The 18,555-nt window shown below is 46.9% G+C and overlaps 1 protein-coding gene across 3 annotated transcripts in view; it reads left to right on the top strand.

Annotated features, from left to right (window-relative positions):
• Htt (huntingtin) overlaps positions 1-18,555 on the top strand; it is a 133,393-nt gene that overhangs the window by 17,939 nt on the left and 96,899 nt on the right. For 2 of the 3 annotated variants that reach the window (XM_077687981.1, XM_077687980.1), the window contains exons 13-19: positions 558-719; positions 4,370-4,566; positions 5,074-5,270; positions 10,077-10,206; positions 11,918-12,049; positions 12,410-12,552; positions 16,857-17,005. In XM_077687981.1, the coding sequence (XP_077544107.1) occupies positions 558-719; positions 4,370-4,566; positions 5,074-5,270; positions 10,077-10,206; positions 11,918-12,049; positions 12,410-12,552; positions 16,857-17,005 (1,110 nt within the window). The remainder of the gene's footprint in view (positions 1-557; positions 720-4,369; positions 4,567-5,073; positions 5,271-10,076; positions 10,207-11,917; positions 12,050-12,409; positions 12,553-16,856; positions 17,006-18,555) is intronic. The other variant, XM_077687982.1, reaches the window with a different exon arrangement.

Genomic DNA, 18,555 nt, shown 5'->3' with positions numbered 1-18,555 from the left:
TATGTAAATTATTCCCTTTGAAAGCATTAAAAGCAAGTCGTTATGTATGGAAAAGGCCAAATTCATTACTCGCTCATGCCATGGTATTAGTGCAAGCACGTTTATGCCATGAATTTGGGCCATCACTACAAGTCTCTTTATGTTGTCATTCGAAGCTTTCAGTGTAAAAGCTGCTGATAAAACCGAGTGCCAATTTTCTTGCAACCCTTTAAAACTCCGCGTGGTTGTTGTTTTCTTCTTTTTTATGAAAAGTTTTCTTTTCTTTATGAACAATCTTTATATGCAAATGAATAAAATCACTAGGGGTTGCTGTGTAACAATTTACAGCCTAACCTGTAAATGAACAGTTCGGGTACAATTTCCTTTCAGTGCTATCCTGGCCAAGTTTGCTTTAGCTTCAGAGCTCACGTCTTTTTGTTGTTACTGCCACTTACAGAGGGTTTCCACTCTGGGCTGCCATGCAGCTGCGCATGGCAACATGTAGGAAGGAAGTTCTGCATATGGGTCAGGGTTGCATGTCTTGGCATGCTGCTGACTGCTGCACTGTCTCCTTGCAGATGACGACCAGAAGATATGGGATGTTGTAGAGTTCGTGAACCATTCGGACCCCCAGCTTTGCGGCCAGACTGCCCTCCTGCTGGGCCACTACCTGGGCCATACCCTGAAACTGGCCAGCCACGGCTGGAATTACTGGGCTCGCAAGCAGACGCGGAGGCCAGGTATTTTCGCCCTTTCTTTATTAGCTTTCCTTTTTAAGAAGCACTGACTGAGGGCACTACAATAACACGTGTAGACGGGAAGTAGAGAAGTGTGAGGGGCAGCAGCCTTCTTCTGGAAGTCGTTCCCGTTCTTGAAAGGACCGCAAAAGATGACGGCTCGAGAACGCTGCTATGTGAAGTGCTCCTGGATGCAGGCTGTGTCGCTATGTACAGCCGGCGAATTTTTTAATAATATAGCGGAAGCGTCAACCGGCGGGTGGGTCAGCGCCTTATCATGGTAGAAAGCGGCAAAATAAGCGAGGGTGGTTGGCACAGTTCGCATGCGCAGAATGAACCCGCCTGTGCAACCGTCGTCTGCTGCGCTGTTTCCGCAAGCACAAGAGAATCCCTTTCCGCTGGTGATCAGCCAGCTGTCTTCATTCCTGGGCGGTGACAGCGATTTCGCATGTGCCTTGTTCACGGTCGGGAAGATAAGGTGGCTGATCATGAGCAGAAAGGGGTTGTGTTGTGCTTGCGAGAACCGTCCAGCAGACGATGGTTGCACTGGCGGGTTCATTCTGCGCATGCGAACTGTGCCAACCACCCTCGCTTATTTTACCGCTTTCTACCATGATAAGGCACTGACCACCCCACCCCCCGCCGGCTGTACTTTAAAAAAGAGGGGTCGCTTCTGCACCCAATTAAGTTTGAGAGATGAAAGCGTTTTTTTTACTGGGAGAATTCTTGTAACTTAATAATTGTGCTGTAGTTGTAGGTATTTTTTAATTTATATAAATTTGGCATTTTAATTTATTTGTGCACTGCAAAATTGAGGCCAACACCCGTTGACATGCATGCCTAAGTTTTTGCCTGCAAGGGCAGCTGTCCCATTCTGATGTTAATGTGCTAACCATGCAGTCTTGGAATTGGAGTGCACCATAAAATGCTGGGTATACGGAACTTGGTAGGTTTCGGCATCCAGTTGCATAAAAATTATTCAGAGATTCAGAAAAAGAGTTCGTGTGCCCAGAAAATGTCTAAACAAACCCATCTTAGCTTGCTCTGTCTGGCTTTTAAAATCCTTTTCAGGCTTTGTCTCTAGTTGGCTTATGTGGTCAGGTGTCGGTGTGAATTAATTATGCTGGTCTAGTATTATTAAATGGTGTCTTGCCACAAGTTTTCTGAGAAGGTTTTGTTTTTACGTGTGTGTTATCAAGTCCGCCTTGAGTCTTGGGTAAAACTTCCATGCTGTCCATATACGCCCGAACCTCGTTATAACGTAACGGAATATAACAAAATAATGGATATAATGAAGTAAATGAAATTCCCCTTGAAATTTTCATAGAGAACCGCACCATGTCAATGGATATAACGAACTACATTAGTCCCCCTTCAAAAAAACCCGTACACGGTGCGTGAAGTATTCCGCGGAGTTCGACACTCGTCCGGCGCAGCAGTTTTAAAACTCCCGCGTTAACTTCAATGCCATGCTCATAAACGCCGCATGCGGCCGAGTGAGCCATCCTCCCTGCTCAGCCAGCGGGGCAGAGCTAGCGGACGGGCGGGCGAAGCCGGTGTTGTCGCAATGACGCCGAAGTTTTTGTGGCAAATGACTTTTTTCGACGTGCCAACGTCATCGCTGGCACTCGATGCGGTTGATCTTCTATGCCATTTCTTCGACGCCCATGGCGACGGCAAAAACGGCATCAATGCGGTGACAGCATCAACGGCATCAATGCTGAAAAGAAGCCTCGCTTGTGATGTCCGAAACAAAGGTGCATCACGAACGTTTTCTAGCTATGTCTAGCGGACAATAAAATAGGCAGTGCGTGCATTGAGCGAGCAAAATATTTGTCTTCTATTCAATTTCGGTCGTGTAAGTGGTCGCGTAGTGGTTCAGTGGGCCGCGTGCCGGTTTCCTGCTTTACATGCTTATACCGTATTTACTCGTGTAATGAACCCACTTTTTTTCCAGAAAATTCGGCATGAATTTGGGGGGAGGGTTCATTATGCGGGAAAAAACTGCAACAGATTTTGTAAAAGTTGAAATTTCACACAATAAAGTTGCTAAGATAAGCGTGGAAGAGCCTTGCCATTTTCGTAAAAATATGTGGGTGATTATGTAATGAATTTTCTTTTTTATTCTGAACATGCCAGTGGCCCCCTACTCGCCATGGAGCTGTCCTCAATAAAATCGTTAGCGGCTTCACATTCGTAGTCGGCCCACAGCGCACCGTCTTCCGTGCCGTCAAGGCACTCCAAAACTTCTTTTAGATGCGACTGCATCTCATTCACTCGCCTTGTCCCTCCATACGGCGTTGTTGTTGTCCGTCCACACCCCTCCCCCATTCTCCTCGCCGCGCGAGCTGCGCTCTCCGCCACTCACCCCCTCTCCTCTCCGATAGCGAACACTCTCTCGCAAGGGTCATTGGGTTGGATTCGAATGGATTGGATTGGCTTCGATTGGATTTGGATTGGATTGGATTAAAGTGGATTGTGTTGGATTGTGTTGCGTCATAGCCGCGCCACGTTGCGTCATAGCCGCGGCAGGGGGTTCACGGCACGTTTCACGCGATGGGAGGATCAACCTAACGGAAACAACAACGGAACCCCCTATGCGTCGTATCTACACAGGGGTTCCCGCGAGGGGAGGTGGGAGTAATTTTTCTCACACCCGGAAACTTCCCTTTTTTGGGCCCACGAAACACACGGTGAACCTTGTTCACCACCCAAAAACCTCTTGTTTTCGCCCGTAGCGTACACGCGCTGGGGCAACACTGAAGTGCCACCCAGCCGTGCAATTTCCATGTGCATCAAAGCATGCTGCACCACCTTTAATTAAAACCAGCTGTGTAGCTCATGTACTGGCCCATCGTACGGAGCGCACCAGGAGCTCAAAAAAAGGTTGCAACACGGCTGAAAAACAAAACTACGGACGGAGCGTAATGGCAACGTTGCGGAACAGCTAGAGTAGAGGAGTGCCGAGTGCGTTCAGTGCTTTATTCGCACGCCGCCAAAACCAGCCAAAACGGCAAAGAGCAGGAAAGGAGTGCGGAGTGCATTTTGCGCTTTGTTTGCTCGCCACAACGTTTTTATGGCACAGCAGGTGGCGCACCGCAAGCGTGCAATTTTTAAATTGTGAGCCACAGCATTCCCGCTCACGTCTCCGGCTACTGTTGAGATTTCTTTTTGTTGGAATGCGTTTTTGGCATTTCTGCGTGTACTGAGGCTTGATGTCAAGTTACTGCGATCGTCTACAGCATCAGCAGCCATGCCGAGATAAAAAAATATCCCCGCTGCATTTTTTATTCAAAGTGACAAAAAAGTAAATTCTCAAGAAGAAAAGTGGGGGGAGGGTTCATTACGTGAGTGGGTTCATTACGCAAGTAAATACGGTAATTGCGCACCGAACTGAGTATACATTGCCGTCAACTGTATAAATTGATATAATGAAAGAACGGATATAACGAAATAATTACGGCTCCCCTTCAACTTCGTTATAATGAGATTTGAGTGTATTCAGTCCTAATTTTGTTTTGTGTTAAATTTTGGTAACTGTGAAGGCAAATGAAATAGAAACCTGTGATCCCGTGAATCCTGAATCACGCTGCCCAAGACGCGAGGGTGTTTGCGGCCGCACATGTGGACCCTCCTCCTTTCAAAACGCACAGACCTGCCGAAGCTGGTGGATTTGGTTGGCCGGATCGTGAAGGTAGCTGGCAGCTCCTCCTCGGTGTCTGGCCGTACGGGGGTGCAGGCCACCCGGCTGTGCATCGGGGGCCTGCTACACTCGTGCCACGCCAACCTGGTGCCCCCGCTCCTCGAGGCCTGCATGAAGCTCAAGGACAATGCCTATTGGCTGCTCAAGGTGGGCTGGTGTGTGCTAGATTGTCAGGCAGGATGCATGTTGTGGCCAGTACCTCACCAAAGCTCCTTGGCACCATTCCTGATCTATGTGCCCTGTGCCAGCTGCCACACATCACTGCTGTAAAATAACGGACCACCCCCCCCGACAATCCCCACCACACATTGGTCTCTTTCTGGGAACTTGCAAATGAGGCAGGCATTAATCGCCCGGTGTGAGTGTGCGTATGTTCGTGTAGGTATGCATTTGTATGTTTTGCACGTTCTTGTTTCTTTTCTGGATACCCTTTTTTCCCTTGCTAGGCCAAAGAGTCATCCTTCTGATTCATTCCTTCTTTGTAGTGCTTTTCGGTGTCATGGTAGAACCAATTGTCTTTCATGAATAAAAACCCTAAAAACACTAGCACTGCAATTCCAGTTGTCAAGGAAGCTTAAAATGATTTGTTATTATCATGTGGCGATCAGCGTTTGTTGCACCTTCTTTGCTAACTATTATGGGTTGTGCACCCAGGTGGAGCTGGTGGAAATGATAGGAGAGCTGCCATATCGGGCACTGCAACACATCCACAGTGTGTCAAACAGCATTACCAAAACTGTGTGCCCCTGGATGCCGACATACCAGGAGATTCTGGTGCACGAGATCCTGTTTGAACTGCTGGGCGATGAAGACATGCGGGTTCGCACAGCTGTCACTGCTGCCTTAGCAAAGTGAGTAACTACAAGTGTCTCGAGGCATTTGTGCACCTTACATTTTTTTTTAAAGGTGTACAGACATGAAATTTCAAAGCTGAGATAACTATGTAAAAAGCTTCCTTTGTATGTGGAGACATCCCCCAGGAAGTTTCAATGGTAAACATTTGGTATAACATTTCAAACCAATTTAAATTTTTGCACACATGAGAAAGCTCAAACCAGATACCCTTTCACTATCGGCATCAGCATGATGCAATGAGTGCCTTGCCCCAAACTGCCGATCTCAGGGCTCCTTTAAAGGGGGCCTGAGATGGATTTCAAAGTGTTTTTGTTTGTGTCAGAAATCTACTCTATAGTTCTTGTAGAAACAAGTCCAAAAATAGTAAGCATATTCGCTCACGCTAACAAAAGTTATTACCCCGACGAGACAGAACTATTTGTTGGCTCGGCGGCTTGCGATGACGACATAGTCCGACCTCGTCCGAGGCGAAGCACTCATTTCATGGTTGGCCGCCGGAATGTCCGCGATTTTTGACGGCGGCGGTTTGGTTTAGAGCGTCGTCGTTACCATGGTTACTTCAGCGAGTGGGTCGCACATGAAACGACGACGTCCTTTTTTTTTTTTTTTAAGCTACGTTTTCAGTCTTGACGGACTTTGAGCAGGAGATACTGGTGATTGCGGAAGTCGACCTTACATGCGCGAAAGTTTCCGTTAACGGTAACTTATTTTTACCGTCGCTACATAGCGATACAGAGGCTAGAATTTCTACCGACTGTATAGTAGCGAGCCCCCTGCGCCGGCGAAATGTACGCTCGTGTTTTGATTAGATTACCGGAAAGTTCCGAGTGAACGCCCTCCCCCGAAACATCGCCCACCCCCTTTTACGGGTGAAATATTCAATTTACTGAAAGACGCGCGCCCACCCCGTAAAATTCATGGCTTTAGCGCCGATGAGTGAACAAAACAAACCCGAATCATCTCTTCATGTGTAGATGCGGTCACTTATTCGTTCTTTCCGCGCTTGACCCGAAATTTCGCCCATCTCGTATTTTTCACTTGATATCACTCTACTTAAATTTGGGTGGGCGTTCTTCTGGAACTTTACGGCACAGCAAATGCGCTGTGCTCTGCGCTTCATGCAAGCAATCTCAGTTGATGTTGTTTACTACATTCTTGCTAAATGATGATCAGGAGCACGATAAATGAAAAATTTTTTTAGAATGAGCGAGCAAAATTTCCGCCCCTACTCCAGCTTCCCACGCTTCCAATGGTTCAGATGCCTTTATGAACTAGCATAGCTCTTTTATGCTTTCAAAATCGTCTTGGGCAAGGTAATATAGGTAACTGCGGAATCATTACAATATATCTTACTCATTTTATATCGAAATATTTAGCGGTGGCGTGAATTCTGGTTAATGCAATACTTGGTCCTAATTATTCCCACTAGATGGCGGCGTCAACGTCATGTTTTCGATTTTTTAAGCTCTACAGTAGAAGTATACGGCTCTTTTTAAAAAAAAAATTATTGTATTGTGAGAGTTCAATCTAAGACGTCTAAGATTCAAGCCATTTCAAGCGTAAGCGAACAGTTCTGGGCAACAAACGTTTGTGTCATTTGCTTTGCGACAAATTCGCCAGATGTCGCTACTCGGCAGAGCCGGTAAGCCGGAATGCAGAAACCGCAGAGTGCAATCCTTTCGTTTTCAGCGGCAAACGGCTACTCTTGCTTCATTTAACACGGTAAACGGTAAAGCGCGCTAAGGACACTAGGCAACAGGTTCATTCAGAAGGCCGGTGCAGCAAACCACACTTTCTGCGATCATGACTTGATGGGAAGCAATGAAATGAAACTCTTTGGCAGTTGTCGTTACGGGATGAGCATGCTCTTGCCCTTGTCGCGACCGCCGCAGAGAATCAGCTGCGACAGCGTTTGGGCTTGAACTGATTTATTCAGCTCGCGTGAGCGCACTTGAGCGTGCGCCTCGTGATCACGAGCAGTGCCCGGCGTCGTCCAAGCGCTGCGTGCGGAGCTCCTCCTTCGTTGTCGGCGCGGCGCTCCCTTGGCGCGCCGTTCGTTACCACCTCTGAAACAACGTCGAGGCTACGCTCGAAACACAGATGGTGCAAAGAATCCTTTCGGGTACAGCGTCCAAGAAAGCAAATGCAAAGAAAACTGATGATACTCTAACACCACACACGGAGCGCTGAGCGATCACGCTGGCTGCAAGCGTCGTTGCTCCTGCGCTCACTGTATCCTTCCGCCGAGAACGGAGGAGCGTCAAGCCCGGTTTGGCCCGGTGTGTGAGTGCTTTACACTCCGGTATAAAACAAATATGTGTGACTGTGTAAAAGCACCCACACACAAAAGATGTTTTTTGTAGCTTTCTGATGTTTTTACGCTCGTAAAAAATTAATTAAATCAAGAGCGCACAAACACGTCACGATTAGTTCAAGAAATAGCCGTTGCGCTCCGATACCATCGACCCCCCAAAAACCCCCATCTCAGGGGCCCTTTAACATAGTGAAGTCACTGGCTGCTGTTGGCTTGCTTTTTTCTGCCTTGTGTGTCACGGCACTGTTTCGGGACTGACGGCACGCTGTACAAGTGTGCGACACAAACAGTGATGCAAAGAGTGCTGTCCTGTCATGGCGGCTGCCTTGGTGTTCACTTCATCGAAACTAAAACCGACACGAATAAACGAGGCTGTAAATAATATTTACGTGGTGATTGACCATCTTACGTGCCATTCTATGATTACTGGGCTGGTAGGCATCAATAGCAGCGAAGAAACTCCTAACACAAAAAATTTCGTGTTAGTACTCATTTAATAACCCTTTGCCCGACAACGCAAAATGGCTGTAGTGGTCCATTGTCGGGATATGCCCGACATGGGTGTTGAAGGCTAACTTTCGCGGTTTTTCTCACTGGGATACGCCCGCATTCTTTGTATACATGATGTGCCATCTCTTGAAGGATAAGTGAACTTTGTTTGTTGAAGTTTTCTTCTTTTTGCACTAGGGTGCAGCACAGTGTTTGGCACGGGCTTTCTGGATTTCAAAGAGTTTTCACATGCGCGCTGTTCGCTGGGAAGCATGGCCGCTTTCACATCGCGTGCGTTCTACGCTGGTTCACTTAGCAAAAGCGATGATGACTTCAGTGAGGACGAAAGCTACGTGCCTTTATCAGTTAGTGATGGCACTGATTCGATAGAAGTGATTGGCTAAGACCACGACGTCGGTGGAGACAGCATCGTGCGGATCATTACTACGTGCACTACGCATTTTGTCAAAAAGCAATGAAATGGTGGCGAAAGCCGTTTCCTGGCATCTAGGAGTTTCCTTTGCATACCTGCCAACTCTTCCGAATTTTCCGTAAAATGTACGAATTTCGACCAGTCTTACGATTTTACGAATCTTGCCAGAAATTTTACGGAAAATATTTTGATTTTCGAAAAAAAAAGGAATATCCATTAAAACAACACTGCGCCACCTTTCGCCGCCACAAAAGGGCAATACGTAATCTTGTTATCATCATCAGCAGAAGCTGCGACTTTGTCACCTTCTCGGGGTGGGCTACGCATCCATGTCCGGAATTCGCTTCCACCTCGACCAGCCTGTTTAGAGCGCGTCGTTCAGGGGCCGGTTAGGACCTTCATGTTCGTGTCGCTCTTAGTATGACTGCCGCGACCAATGCACTACGACCTGTAGCATGACCACAGTAGGTGCTTCGCAGTGCAATGACGCGAAGCCGCGAAAATACTGTACCGAGTGTTTGTAAAATCGTACACGACAGAATTTGCTCCTCCTGCCTTGTTGCCCATTACTCTTCAAGACTTGCGAATTTCACTTATGGTTGCGAAAACGTGAGAACGCTTGGCAAAGAACGTTAATCCTTTTAAACTTGTAAAACATTAGTGCGGTGCCCCCCCCCCCCCCCCGGACCGCTGCTTTTACGAATTTCCAAGTCACCAGGTTGGCAAGTATGCCTTTGTCAATAGTTTTATTTGGAAGTGCACACAGCCAAAAAATTGTGGCGAGAAAGGTCAGGGAAACCTGCAGTACCACCGCACCCTCATCCAAGACCTCGTGGGGGATGTGAGGGCTTGTTTCAAAAAGCAGGGCTCGTCTGCACATGTGGAGTGCGAGTAAAGGCTATATGGGATGAGCCATTTCATCTACAAGCTCCCAGGCCAAAGCAACAAGGACTGCGCTGATTGTAGCAACAGAAAAACAAAAGGAGGCAGGAGGGAAGCTCTGCTTTTCTGCAAAACCTGCAGTAAGAACTCTGGCCTGCACCCAGGAGAATGCTTCGAGCAGTTTCGCACGCTGCTCAAATAGCAGCAAGAGTTGGTTGCAGAATGCAAAAGAAAAAATAAATATCCTGTGAGTTTTTCTTGCACAGTTTACCTTTGTCTTCATGGCGCCAGAAACTGTGAAATAGCTGCGGACTGGAACGGCCGGAAAGTGGGTAGAAGGTTCGGACAGCAGAGGGTTAATGACAGTGGGAGCGGTGAATCACCGGTATCAAGAACCAGAGGTCTCTCTGAATGCAGTAGAGTGCTAACACTTGCTTGTAAAGGAATGGGTTGGTTCGTGATTAAGGAAGTCATTTTAGGCAGACACACAGTAAATTCACTGCATTTTTTTATTGTTTGTGCTCTTTGGTTTAATTTTTCTATTCTACAGTTACCTTCGTCGCAAAGCATATTTGTGGAGTCGTATTCCTAGTTCTTACATCTAGGTGCAGCAGGTAAAAGATTTGTGCTATGAACAGCATTTCCTACAAGAAGGAACGCAGCTGCAGTAATGTGTGCTTGCAGGTGCATTCCACAGCTGTACTACCCGGAGGACCACCCTGGAGAGAGTGCTCTGTCAGCTGAGGCAGAGGTCGAAAGTGGGCTGCTATTGGGGTGGCTGCTCCACGACGCATGGACCCCTGGTCCACCCCAGGTACTTGTCATGTATCACTAAGGGTACATTTCTTGTGCATTTTTAGTACATTTTTAGCATGAGTACATTTCTTAAGTTGGGATCAGTCAGTGACTTATGTTGCTGTGCACACGCAGAACTTGCGGTTTGTGGAGAACCATAGAGCCCACCTATAACAAACTTGACTGTCACACTGAACTCATCTATAATGTCCGCAGTTCGTTATAAGTGTATTTAACATTTCCTGCACATAAAAGCGTGGCGCGTGTGCGGTGGGCACACAGGTGCAACCATGGACACTCCTCGCGTGACATGGCTGGTGGCAACAACATAGCACTGGCTGAAGCCATGAAGTGACACAGGTAGCTCTAGCTACAGCTCATTACCGCTCGTCAGATTGAAGCTTCTGCTGCAAACAACGTCACACATACAGGAAAGCAGTTGATAATGTGGGGAAAATGGTGGCATAACTCTTTATCTGCGTTGCTAGTGAAAGCAACCATCAAATATCAGCTGCTGCTCAGGCCTGGCCTGCTCAGAGCACTTTAAAGCTACTGCCGTTGGCGCGCCCCTTCTTATTGGTGCAAGTAGTCGGGCCCCACCCATGTGACGTGCCCTGATTGGCCCACAGCTCACGATGCATGTGCGTAGTGCATAATTTTCTACCTGAGATAGAAACTGCCGCTGGGATGAAAAAGAGCTTCGAAGCATCACTGCAGCAGTGTGTGCAATGGCACACTTCACATGACAGCATGAAAAATGGCGCAGAGCTGCCCAAAAAAAGCGTGACTGATTACACCGTGTCATAGGAACATATGGAGCATGTTGCACTTCAGCATCATGCCACACGTTTCTGGTTGCTTTTGGAGTTTTTTCACTTCCTTATCCTCTCTTGCCGTCCACAGCTAGACTAGAGGGGATAGACGGTGTTCTGCAGAGAGAGAAAATTGTGGCATTACTCATCATCATCCGCATTGCTAGTGAAAGCAACCATCAAGTATCAAAGGCGAAAGTTCTCAAGGCAGGAAGGCCTTGAATTTGGAATCTCTCTCTCTCTCTCTCTCTCTCTCTCTCTCTCTCTCTCTCTCTCTCTCTCTCTCTCTCTCTCTCTCTCTCTCTCTCTCTCTCTCTCTCTCCTCTCTCTCTCTCTCTCTCTCTCTCTCTCTCTCTCTCTCTCTCTCTCTCTCTCTCTCTCTCTCTCTCTGTCTCTCCCTCTCCCTCCCTCCCTCACTCCCTCCCCCAATACCCCGATACCTGCATCCTGCTTGGGCGGTGGAAGAAATTGTTGGGGGAACCGAAAACCCAATGCGGCATCTTTTCTTGTTCAAAGTTTCTTTCACCCTTGGTGGGAGGGGGGGATTTTTTCCCTCCCTCTTTCTGGGTTGCTTTCAGTACATTTAGAAAAGAACTCAAGTCTGTCATCCTGCACAATTTATTTTACGCTTCACGTGTCTGGAAAGCCATTCAGAACGGCGACTGTGCACACCTGCCACGGTCGAACGTTCGCTGTACCTGAGCCGCACTCCTGTGCACATTCATTTTATCTGAAACATAATGCATACTATGACGGTAACACTGGGCATGTCTGTTTGGGTTACTTTGTTCAATTCATTCGTTTTATAAAATTTTGAAAGAGGTGCTTTCTAATGGATTACAACACCTTGTAATTCCCACAACAGTAATCTGGCTGAAGTGCCTGCAGAGAGGTATGAATCTCCTTGTGTAATTGCAGGTGCATGGCCTGGTGCCTCCTTTCTCGTGCAAGCCACCCCGGGGTCTGTCTGGCTACACTGAAGCTGCTTTGTCGCGAATTGTGAGCCTCTTGTGGAAAAGGCTGATCACGTCATCCAACAAGTACCTGCTGGTAAGCTTGAAGTGCATGTCGGGTGCATTTGCTTCCGAGGCAGATGGGAGAAGAGCTCGAAGGTCGTGCAATTGCAACTGGCCACCACTTCGGTGGTATCTGCCAGGGGCAAAAAGATTTGCTACCTTGTAACAGAGCAAAATTGGCACGGGATTTGTTCTTGTAGAGCGGTCAGTATAAAATGGGGGAAAGGTATTCATGATGCCTGATAATTGAGGACTCTTATCATAACGGCGTTATCAGTAACTGCGTTATTGGTAAATTGAGGCAAAGTTTGGCATCGAGTGATGCCAGTCAAAGGACAGCCTTGCTTGCTGCTGTGTCCCCTGTACTGATAATGTCTTGGGGATGTCTGCTCAGCACGGCTGCTGCCAAGCCCTGGCCCATCTGGTGCTCGAGTACCCGGTCACAGTCTACACCTTTGCCTGGAGCAGCGTTCTGGGTTCCGCCATCTCTGTTTCTTCACCCCTTACGCTTCGGTCGCAAGCCAGTGTCAGTTCCAGGTGAGGGGCTTCACTGGGCTTACCCTTAGTTTCCTGCCACCTCGTGTTGCAGTTTATGAACAAGTGACATCCCGGTTGATGAGTGGTGGCTTTATGGGGGCGTAGAAGGGAGGAATTTGTAACTTCAAACAGCTATATATAGACGGGGACAATCATTATTACAATGTGCTGCACAAAGTCTGAGATTGGGAGTGCACATCACAAAAAAAAAAAAAAAAAGCAACGCCAGAAGCTGTATTCGTTATGGCTATAATGTGAAGCATTTCTTTGTGTCAATAGGAGCAAGATCACTAATTGAATGAATAGTAGCACCATGGGTAGTAGTGCTAAGCTTTTCATTCTTCATTAAGGCACAAGGAGTAGGATCATGATCCATCTCCTTATTCACACCCATGAAACCGAGCAGGCCTTGCGTAGAAATGCTTTGCATTTACAGAGGGCCAACATTTCCAGGGAAAATGGGGCAAGTAAGGTGCTGCTTATGACAGCTGGGACCCATTCGTCATATGGGGTCTTAGCTAATAGATGTAGCGACACACTTGCCTGCAGATTGCATTAATAAGCAGCCACGTTCCTGTGGTCTGTTATACCACAGCAATGCATTTTTAATTGCTTAGCACACGCTTGGTTAATTTGCACCATCGGCAAATGCTAAACAAATCAACTAAATTTTGAAATATATTTATGGGCTTTCAGCTGGAACTCATAGTGTTTCACATAAAAAGTAGCGTTATTTTATGACAGTAAGTCAATTAACGAATGGCTACAGGCGGAGCCCTTTAAGGAAATCAACACAAATTAAAGACAAACACTGCGAGCAGATTCACAAGTGGCAAGGATGCTGCACCATCTCTTGAATGGCTCTTGCAACAGCACGATAGCCTTTGAAGATGAATTACTTTTAAACCAATCGCACCTGCAATTTTCTCAAAAGGCATTTATGGTTCAGGTGAGCTCAGGTCACCCAGTTCTAGTCGCTTGCATCGTTCAAAGCAACAACAAAGCCCATAGCTGCCAGTTAACACAGCAAAGGGTTATTACATGCTTAAATGCTCTGCTAGACAGTGCTTCCAAGCTTCCCATATCTAAACAGCATCAAGTTAGTGTACTGACTGCCCGTTTTCGGCAGCTACTCCAGGTTCATCGTAGGGCCCTTATCATATACTATGGTGCAGTAAGGGGGTAACTCGAAATCCACTTCTTTAAACACCAATTCCTGATTAATGGAAGCAATGTTTCCTGTCAAGCAAAATTGTATTGAAGCAAACTTCTATGTTGCTTTCATGGTCCCTGTAAGGCACGTTTGCCTTTCATGCCGATTACAGTGCTACACCCTGCCTTGATTTTTTTTTTATCTCGATATTGCATTGCTGAGTTGGTGTGCAATGCCATGGCCACGTACCTTGTTGAATTGTTTTGTTTCTCATTGTGCATTTCTAATGAACCAGTCCTACCTTAAAAACCAAATGTTTTCTTTATTTGAGTGTCTTCTTCTGAATTGAACCTTGGAATGGTTAACTAACAGATTTTGATGGTTAAATTATACTGTACCCAAGACAGTGTATGACAGCTACATCTTACCGGTACTCACCTACGGGGCAGAAACTTGGAGACTCACTAAGAGGGTTCAACTTAAATTGAGGACAATTCAGCGCGCAATGGAACGGAAGATGATAGGTGTAACATTAAGGGACAAGAAGAGAGCGGAGTGGGTCAGGGAACAAACGCGTGTTAAGGACATATTAGTAGAAATGAAGAAGAAGGAATGGACGTGGGCAGGGCATGTAATGCGAAGGCAAGATAACCATTGGTCATAGGGTAACAGAGTGGATCCCTAGAGAAGGCAAGCGTGGCAGGGGGCGGCAGAAAGTTAGATGGGCAGATGCGATCAAGAAGTTTGCGGGGATAAATTGGTCGCAGTTAGCGCAGGACCGGTATAATTGGAGAATAATGGGAGAGGCCTTTGCCCTGCAGTGGGCGTAGATAGGTTGGTGATGATGATGATGATGACCCACTATGAGGGGCACTGCATTGGGAGGCTTCACCTTCATTGGCATTGCCTGGGGCTTTTGGATGCAAAAAAAAAAAAATGTTCTCAGGCTTGGTCTGCATAAGCTGAAATATGGCAGGTGGGGCTGAAAATGAAAGCCGCAAATCTTATTGCAAGAACTTTCTAGGTACTGCTGCACCACATTTGACATTAATTAAACTACATGTTAATAAAGCCGCCTGCTGGCATAGCATGATAATCAGTGCAGGCCAGTAGTTCATAACAGTGGATGTCCCAGGACTACTAGGCATGGGCAAATCATTTTTGCCTTCAAAGCGAATTGAAGCAAATAAGGATTTTCTTCGAATAATTTGAAAGTGAATGACTCGATTAGTTGCAAAAACTGTAAATAGTAGCTGCCATGAACACTGCAGTAGGACTCAGCGAGCCATTTATTTTCATTCAACACATCTATGAGTATCAATAAATGCAAAGCAATTCTTGAGACCATAGTTAGAATCTAGAGAATTGCTTTGCACTTGATGCACTGAGCAGTAGTCCCAGCAGGATTTTTAATCGGTAGCTCCAAATTGAGTTCTAGTGCGCAGCACCAGCACTGTCATCGCCAAGAGCCAAAGTGACCACGCACAGTCGCACTAAGCACGAGCACAAAAGAGAAACTGTCAGTACAGAGTTCCTCAATTTTTTCAGTGAGCCAACAACAATGCAGTTTTTTTTGTTAGGCTTGCGTAGATCTCACAAGAAACTCCCCCATGTCTCTCACGCTAAAACTGAAACTATGGCATTTGTACTCTATCAGATGTGTCTTCGTTATTTTTTCCTCTTTTTGATGTCTGTGTGGTCAACATTTAATAGTTTATAGTATCTGCTCACAAGTGAGCAGATTACAATGTACTTGCCTAATATCCCCCTCCCCCATCGATATTGGTGGCTAATATTTGATTTTTTTCCCCCTCTGCAGAATGAATGCACCAGCCTTATTAGACCAGAAAAATGCTTCTAAACTGTGCACTTTATGCGGTATGCTTACCACACAGATATCTGCTGGTAGCTATCTGGTTGTCAAAAGTTCTCTTGCTTCTGCCAATCACCACTACTGTTATCCCCTTCAACGCTCCCCTGTTTGGTGCAGCAAAGTCTGACCTCTAAACAGAGAGGGTGAAGGAGGTGGTAAGGAGAAGGAGATGGTAAGAATGAGATGAAGGAGATGGTAAGAATGGCCACGTGAGCAAAAGTTGCCACGTGAAAAGGTTAGAGATAGCGCGTCAAATAAATGGTTTCCTTATCTGATGCTTCTTGATGGGATTTTGTGTGGTGCTCAACTGCATCCAAGGCCTGGTCATGGCATTTAGATTATGTTTAGTGACCGAGCCCCAGGGTGTAAAAGAAATGCAAGGTGGATATCTAGAAGGAAAAAAGAAGTGGGCTTAGACCTGCTTTGCGCACAGAATGCACCTCACTCATGCCACATTTTTCATTGGAAAGAAAAAGCAACCAAGCCTTCACTATTCATTCGTGTGGAAGGCTTTGAAGTTTTTGAATACTGAAATTCTAATTGAAGTGAATAATGTATTGTTTGATTAAATATTTTTAGAAGAGCAAATATTCACACAATTTAACCAGGACCTGTTGGGAGGTGGTGGTAGCGATGGTAGTTCCCATAAAGCAATGTGGGGAGGTATGAAGATGTTGATGCATGGCACCATAAAAGCAATATCTCTTGCACCTGAATGTTGCCTATACACTTGGCCTTCTCGATTCACCATTCCCACATGGACCGTAGGTAGCCTGGCACCCTTCCTGGTCAGGTAGTGCCTTGGGAAGACTTGTGAAAAGTGAATATTTAATTGGTTCTCAGCAGTGTACAGTGAGTCTGTAATTGATAACTGAAGAGGCCCAGTGCATACGTCAAAAAGCCAGGAAAAAGTGTGTTTTGTGCCAACTCCCCAAATTTTGCCAACTTTTGGCCAAAGTTGGTAAAAGCTGGCGAACAACTGGCCAAAGCCAACTTTAGTGCCTTCACCTACAGAAAAAAGAGGGAGCCCTAGTGTGCACAGAAAAGCCAGAACAGGGCATGCTTTGTGCCAACTCCCCAAATTTTGCCAACTAAATTGGCCAGAGTTGGATGTCAAGCCTTACTCCCATTGGCCTCTGGCTGAATGCTGGTGTTCCACCTGCTGCCAGGGCAATTTTTAAGCTTCTGCAAGTTTCACGCTGGGCATCCCACCCAAGGGTTGGCTCCTCAAGGCAGCAGCCCTGTTGCTCACACATTCACATTTGCTTTCCCGTGCAGTAGCGTGACACCGGAGAGCCCCCCAGAGGGAAGTTCCGAGAGCGGGGGTCTCCTTGTTCACCTGCTGTCGCTGCTGGTGTCCTCGCCACTCACCCTGGACATTCATGTTCACCAGCACGTGCTCACCACGGCTGGCCACCTGCTGGCAGGTGAGCGCGCTCTTCCTGTTCATGGAGTGAGGCATCGACTGTCGTAAAACACCAGAGCCAGCTATAGTGAGTTCTTGCAGCCAGCGGCTTCTGAATAGGCTGTCAGACAAGGCCGTCGGGCTTCGTCAGTGTCGAGGGGTTGACTGAGCTTGGTTGCAGCCTAGGGGCGGTATTCTCGTGTTTTGTCCCTTTTGTGTCCCTTTCAAAAGTGTCCCTTTTGAGCGAGCCCTGATTGGCTAAAAGCAAACAACCGGATGTGATGTAACGCAAGCGCGGTGGACCTACTGCGTTTGACTGCAGCTTCTTCGAACAGGCGATTTGAATTTCAAACAGACGGTTTTTGGAAGCAGTCATGAATGCGCCGATTATCGCCTTGTTGTTGGCTCGCCGGCAGAACAAGTGGTCAAGAAGCAACGTAGACGTGTTCAATATGAGAAGCATTCCACCAGCGTTTCCACCTCTCGAAGAGGACCGTGCGGTGGCTGTGCGACGAGCTCCGGGACAAACTTGGTCGGCGGATGCGCGGGCTCAGCGTCGAGGACCAAGTGTTATGCGCCCTTCGTTTCTTCGCTACCGGTGGCTTTCAGTCAGCGGCCGGTAACGAAGAAACGATAACGTTGTCGCAGCCCTCCGCGAGCCTGTGCATCATACGCCGCCACCACACAGGGAAATAAAGGATCGTCTGCGGGCTAGCTAACGGTCAGCAGGTGCAATGGAATAAACAATTGTCTGCGAGCTTGATTGCTGTCGAGCAGACAACCAAAATTACACAAGCCCTCTGCATGACATTTGTAACCTTTTATTGGTACTTTACACATACACATACCAGCTTAACGTTCGTAAACTTCTCGTGCAACAGGTACGTCGTTAAGAAACGAAAATCCTCCCCTCTTACACATTTTTTCACTCGTAGAGCACCACAAAAATATCGACGTAAAGCACCATTCCAGGTCCTTGGAAAAGCCCGCATCGGCATGCCACAAGTGCGTCGATGCCAAAATACGTAACTGGACGGTTATCTTGATGCACGGGCATTGTCACCGACCTCAAAATGGAGTCCAACCGCAAAAACTGAGTAGCCGCAGCGTTGTTTACACTTTACACAGCGTTGTTTACAAGGAAACAGCTGACTGCAGCTGCCATCTTTGGACATTTCTCCCCTTGCAGTGAAAACTTTCAACCTCGTACAGTTGAACCTCGTTATAAGAGACATGGATATAAGATACAAATCGGTATAAGAGACACCGTTCACCCACATGGTTGGCTGCCCTCTTTTTCCCATTAAATCGACCTCTTTCATAACAGACATCGGATGTAGAAGATTGGTTATAAGGGACAAGTCATCCTTGAAGTGTAATCAACAGTCTCGCTTGTAACAGACATTTTAACTTCAGATGCAGTGCCACCAGTCACTAATTGCAGTTGCTTCCATTGTGGAAATACAGGTGGACAACAGACGCCTGCAGTCGCTATTTATTATAACTTCAGCAAACACATGGTGGTTCAGTCAGCTATGAAATGACGATGAGAAGCCCTGCCAATGGAAATGC

The sequence above is a fragment of the Haemaphysalis longicornis genome, unplaced genomic scaffold, assembly GCF_048455015.1.
Source record: "Haemaphysalis longicornis isolate Haplotype H1 unplaced genomic scaffold, Haemaphysalis longicornis Haplotype H1 scaffold_1, whole genome shotgun sequence".
Taxonomy (NCBI): domain Eukaryota; kingdom Metazoa; phylum Arthropoda; class Arachnida; order Ixodida; family Ixodidae; genus Haemaphysalis; species Haemaphysalis longicornis.
This window is presented reverse-complemented; position numbering and strand designations above follow the sequence as displayed.